Source organism: Gadus macrocephalus, chromosome 14, assembly GCF_031168955.1.
Source record: "Gadus macrocephalus chromosome 14, ASM3116895v1".
Taxonomy (NCBI): Eukaryota; Metazoa; Chordata; class Actinopteri; order Gadiformes; family Gadidae; genus Gadus; species Gadus macrocephalus.
Window position 1 is genome coordinate 8903475 of NC_082395.1, and position 6000 is coordinate 8909474.

General features: G+C 38.9%; 1 protein-coding gene across 9 annotated transcripts in view; it reads left to right on the plus strand.

The window, feature by feature from the left end:
- tead1b (TEA domain family member 1b) overlaps positions 1 to 5151 on the plus strand; it is a 38366-nt gene extending 33215 nt beyond the window's left edge. For all 9 annotated transcript variants that reach the window (XM_060071890.1, XM_060071892.1, XM_060071891.1 and 6 more), the window contains 3 exons: positions 378 to 518; positions 881 to 1033; positions 1756 to 5151. In XM_060071890.1, the coding sequence (XP_059927873.1) occupies positions 378 to 518; positions 881 to 1033; positions 1756 to 1869 (408 nt within the window). In that variant the 3' untranslated portion in view covers positions 1870 to 5151. The remainder of the gene's footprint in view (positions 1 to 377; positions 519 to 880; positions 1034 to 1755) is intronic.
- Positions 5152 to 6000: the final 849 nt, after the last annotated feature.

The following is a 6000-nucleotide window of genomic DNA, read 5'->3' on the forward strand; positions in this document are numbered from 1 at the left end:
GAATTGTGTTCCCTCTATGAATGCATTTGCATGTGCATTCAATTGGATCTTCAAAAAGTAGCCATCACTAGATGGTAGTGTGTTTGTGTTTGTGTGTGTGTGTGTGTGTGTGTGTGTGTGTGTGTGTGTGTGTGTGTGTGTGTGTGTGTGTGTGTGTGTGTGTGTGTGTGTGTGTCTTTGTCTGTGAATGTTTGCCATGCATAAAGACTTTGTACAAGCTATATAGATATAAATGGATGGATGAATATTGTCGGATGGCAGTGAAATATCAAAATGGTAGTGAAATATTATAAAATTGTCTACTTTACTTTTAGCAAAAGAAAAGGAAGATATTCATCTAACATTTGCATTGGTTATGTTTAACTTGTGATTACCAGGCTGACTTGAACTGCAACATTCAGGAAGACACAGGAGCATTTTATGGAGTGTCGAGCCAGTATGAAAGCTCAGAAAACATGACCATTACCTGCTCAACAAAGGTGTGCTCTTTCGGCAAGCAGGTGGTGGAAAAAGTGGAGGTACGATCCCCGCGGTTATTAGTTCTGAGTGATGCGTTTTGAGTTGATTGTGAACTAGTGAAGGGTGATTAGCAAATCTTCGAGACATGGGCCATCGCCAAATTTCTGTTTTTTCTTGCCCCTATAAATTGTCAGTTTCTTGCCCTTGGTTGAGTTGTTTTTTTTATTATCATTTGTATGTATTAAAAATGTATGTATTTATTTATTCATTTATTTGTGATTTGGTCGAAATTGGTATTATTATGAGTATGTTTTTATGATGATATGTATCTAATGTATTATATTGTGTTTTTTGCTGTTGCTCATGAAAACTGGTTCCGTGGTCTTTTTCTATCTGTCTCTCTCTATCGCTCTCTCTCCAGACTGAATACGCTCGGTTTGAAAACGGACGTTTCGTCTACAGAATAAGCCGGTCTCCCATGTGTGAATACATGATCAACTTCATCCACAAGCTCAAACACCTGCCGGAGAAATACATGATGAACAGCGTGTTGGAGAACTTCACCATCTTATTGGTAAACCGCCAGCTCCTCTCTCCTCAACCTCAACCCCTTCCCGCCGCTCTGTGTATTGCTGTGTTGGAACAAAGCACTAGACTTTGTGCCTGACTTTACGGGCGAGGCGGTCCATCTGAGGTACCCTCTCATCCCTCCCTCCCCCTTGGCTCCCTGGTGGGTGGCTAGGTTTGTTGGCCCTGGATTGCTCCCGCTGTCTTTCGATAAAAAAAGAAGTCATAGCACAGGCCTTGAGATGAGTGTGTCTACCTTTCCGCCTGCATTCCTGCCATTCCACAGGGAATGGAAAAGTGTGGGCAGTCTCATTATCTGCAGGGGAGGGGTGCGTCCCTCTGTTATTAGCCATCATATGTGGAAGTGGGGAACAGGGGGGGGGGGGGGGGGGGGTTGAGAACCTTTACTGTGCTGCCGGAAGACAATCTGCAAATATAAGAAATGTTATATTTTTAACGCATATGTGGGAAAGAAATGTAGTACTTTGAGGGCACTGTGCCGCTTTTTTCTGATTGTCTATTTTTCCATTTTTGCACAATGCAGATTGGTGAGTGGGAAGTTGATCAGCTCAACATCTCCCCGTGGCTTTTTTAACTCCTATGCTAGATGACGTGTGATCCGACTCGATGCGTCCCCTTGCGGTGCACAATGCATTTGTATCCTCCATGCTCTTGTTCCCCTTTGCTATCCGTTGGAAAGGCCTGAAATGTGGCTCTTGTGTCTTGCAGGTGGTGACCAACAGAGACACTCAGGAGACTCTGCTGTGTATGGCGTGTGTGTTTGAGGTGTCAAACAGCGAGCACGGTGCTCAGCATCACATCTACAGACTGGTGAAGGAATAACGGTCCGTCAAGCCCTTCCTGACATTTTTGTTCTCCACAGATTGATCCAACCTCAAGACAAAGTGGCAGTGCCTCTACATACCTATTCTACGTTTTAGCGTTGGGTGAAACGAGTGGTCACGAATTCATTTTGATTTTGTTTTTATTGTCTGTGTTTTGTAATTTTGACTGCAGCTGTGAAATGCGGTACAGATTCATGTTTTAGTCTATCCCTGTTTGATAAACATGTGGTGGTATATATATATATATATATATATATATATATATATATATATATATAAACAGATTTTCTGGTTGAGATTCATTTGATGAACAGAAATATAAAATATATGTTGTCTTCTGCTTTATACACGCAAAGGAAAGAAAAAAGGTCCAGGTCTTTCCCCTCAACCCCCCCCCCCATGGGATGACAGGGTCTATTTAATATGAATGAGTGTGTTTTTGTACGTGTGTCATTGATAACTTGGAATCCCATGTTCTGTAGATAAAACACAAACACCCACAGCTAATAGAAGTTCCAAAGAAGCAAATATTTTACAAAATAAGGCTAAATCTATTTAACTTCAAGATAAATATTGGTAGGCGTGGTCACTGCAAAAACGATTAGCTAAACTGTTTTCCAACTTCCAAGAGCATATGTGACCCTCCTGAAGCACTCCAAGTCTTACACATCAACCATGGAAAGAATGCACTGTGAACATGTCAACTTGAGGTTTAACATCGACACCTTATTCTTAAATGGTGGGCTATTGCATCCTAAGAAACTACTTATTTTTCTCGACACATACATCTTTCTTTTTTTAGAACAGAAGGGTGATAAGGTTCCAGATAAAAAGCACTATTTAAATTACTCCAATTGGTCAGCTTGTCCGAAGCACTTTGCTGCCTATTTTGGCAACGCCATAGAGATGCCAACGTTTTTTTTTGTATTATGATCTTCTTTTTAGCAATGTGTTTTTTTAGGAACAATACAAACATTGGACAGTAGATCACTTCTAGACGGATTTGTTTCTTCTTCTCTTGGATATTGCAGTTTCATTTGTGTTAGAGCCAGAGTGTTGCTGCCTTTATTGTTCACACTAGTCCATGTTTCTGTGGCCTACACCAATCCTGAGCCTTAAACATGTCATAACCGTGTGAACTCCAAAAGATGCCACTAAAGCTGTGATCTCTTTTCTGAAAGACTCTTAATGTGTTTGCGTTGTGTAACCAATTCACAATACAATCTGCCAAAGTGTAAGTGGACAGTGCCTTAGACGAGTATATTCTGATCTTTCCTGTACTATGTTTTCAAATCTTTAATCAGTCAGTATGGAAGAGAAAGAAAATATCTTTGAGCAGCATCTTCTTTGAGTTGGACAAGGTTCTGTTAAGGAACTCACTCTTAGTGTTTTTGAGAATGTGGCACGTCTGTTTAATTATCCCACGTCAAGAGATTGTCTATGTTACATTTGTAATCGGTTTAACCTACAACTTTTCTAAAGAGTGTACTATATACATGAACAGACTTTGCCTTTCCTGATGTATAGACCAAAAATACAGAGAGATGTCTGTCATCAAGTCCTGCACGGTAGCAAGGAAGTGCCTTTGCGTTCAATTTTCCAGCATCTGAAAATAAAGTGAAGTTATCAAGGACGTTGCTAGACCAAAAAATAAGACACGTGAAACCAATCACCACATTGCCTTTTTTAAGGTCTGTAACGATTAAGGGTTAAGGTTAAAATAAAGATTGTATAGATGCTTACAACACCGTTGAGCTGGCAATCGATTGCTTGCTCAGAACTGATCAATTTTAAAGAAAAACACAAAATATTGCTTTGTTTTCTCAAGGTGAAGTCTGCACATTAGATGTAACTCTGTTCTCGATTACTGTTTCAAAATGGTTAGATGTATTCATGGGAACAGTTTTTTTGGTGTTTGTCACAAGGAAAAGCTACATTACATTGGTAACGATTGTTGTATTTATAAAGGAATTGGCCATTATATGCTGATGTGAACTAGTACACAAAATGACCAGTATGTGTAACTGATCTGGGTAATTGATGGCATCCTTGTGTGAATTACAAAGCGATCATTAAATCCACAAAATATAAAAGTGAATGACTTAGTCTAAAGTCATCAATACATATGATATGTTTTAGACCAAAAGATTATAACCTTTTCATAATTCAATATATATCATAACACCTGTGAACACAATTATATCATCAAATTGTTTCCAAAACCATGTTGAAAGAAACGTTTATTTTTTGAAGTAATTCATTTTAAGTGTTAAAAGCAGCTTCAGTTTTATACTTTCATCTCTGCTCTTCTGTACGAGGCCATTACGGCTAATATTTTCACTGTAAATGCTACTCAAGCATATATTTTGCTTTCCTTTCAAAACTAAGTAAACAAAGTATTTTACTCTTCAGAATTTCTACATAATGCTGACAATGTCTATGGTGGATGCAGACAACATAAGTTCACTCATTCAGTATTTTGTCAAAGTCCTATGTACACTGTGGAGTTAAATGGGCTTTTATTGTTATCATTATTTTTATTATTATTATTATTATGTTATGTTTACCCTGTGCATCTGTTCATATTTACTGATTACTTACTGAGGTGTTCATGTTTCCCTATTGTGATTGTATATGATTGTATTTGGTTTTGTGATGACATTGTCTGTATATTGCAAGCCCAACAGTATATGATAACAAGGTTACTGCTAGTTACTGCTGGTAGACTTGCAGACATGTCATTTCCACTGTTAAACAGCAGGCTGTATACACCCCATTGCCCTGGGACATGAAAAAAACAAAAACATCCATGTCCTAATTGGAACTCTGTGACAATACAAAATGAACAGTAAACATGGGTTGGGTTGAGGCAGAATGACAAAAAAAAAGCAGCAGTTTAGCCATTGTTATTTGTACTTTTGTTTAAATGTAGGTACTGGTACCTGTATTGTTTCACTATCATTTTTCAGATGTTTGCTTTAAAGTGGTATTCACAGCTCAGATAGCATCTTTAAGACAATTGTGTGCTGAATTTTTCTTTTTGTAAAAATGTGCTTTGTATAAATCTATATATTCGCTTTTTCTGGTACAAAATTGTGATAAACTTTCATAATGGAAGTAAAATGTGGGAGCAAAGGCGAGAAAAAGAAAAATGCTGTTTGTGTCATTACTGTATGTTCCTGGTCTGTAATATAATGATGCCTTCTCGATATATATTTTGTAGCTTTCTAGATACTTTGTATGTATGCAATATTGAAGTAAAATAAATCCGGGGATGTTGCATTTTTGTAGGTTGACTCGAAATACTAAATAATAATAATAATAATAATAATAATACATTTCATTTAGAGGCGCCTTTCAAGACACCCAAGGTCACCTTACAGAGCATATAGTCATCATACATTTTTTAAAAAACAAGACATTGTGGAAAAAATAAATAAATAAACATAAGCAATAAGAAATAAATAAAACAAAAACAAGACAAAACAAAACAAAAAATAAAAATAAATAAAAATCAAAACAGTGATCAGTTAGACGTTGTGTGCGAGTTTGAACAGGTGAGTTTTGAGTTGTGACTTGAAGGTTGTAATGGTGTCTGACTGTTTTATGTGTGGGGGGAGGGAGTTCCAGAGCCTGGGTGCTGAACAGCTGAATGACCGGGCACCCATTGTAGTGAGTCGTGATGTGGGGATACATAGTAGTCCAGCAGAGGTTGAGCGGAGGGAGCGGGAGGGAGTGTATTCTTGGAGGAGGTCGCAGAGATAACTGGGGGCTAGGTTGTGGAGAGCTTTGTAGGTGAGGAGTAGGGTTTTGTATTGGATGCGGTAGTGTACTGGGAGCCAGTGAAGTTGAATGAGGACAGGGGTGATGTGGTCAGATGATTTGGTGCGGGTGATGATCCGGGCGGCTGAGTTCTGAATGATCTGCAGTCTGTTGATGAGTTTGGTGGGGAGTCCGGTGAGGAGGGCGTTGCAGTAGTCTATGCGTGATGTGACAAATGAGTGAACTAGGATTTCAGTGCTGGATTGGGTCAGTGATGGGCGGAGTCTGGCGATGTTGCAGAGGTGGAAGAATGCAGTCCGGGTGATGTTGTGAATATGGGGTGCGAATGAGAGGGTGTTGTCCAGGA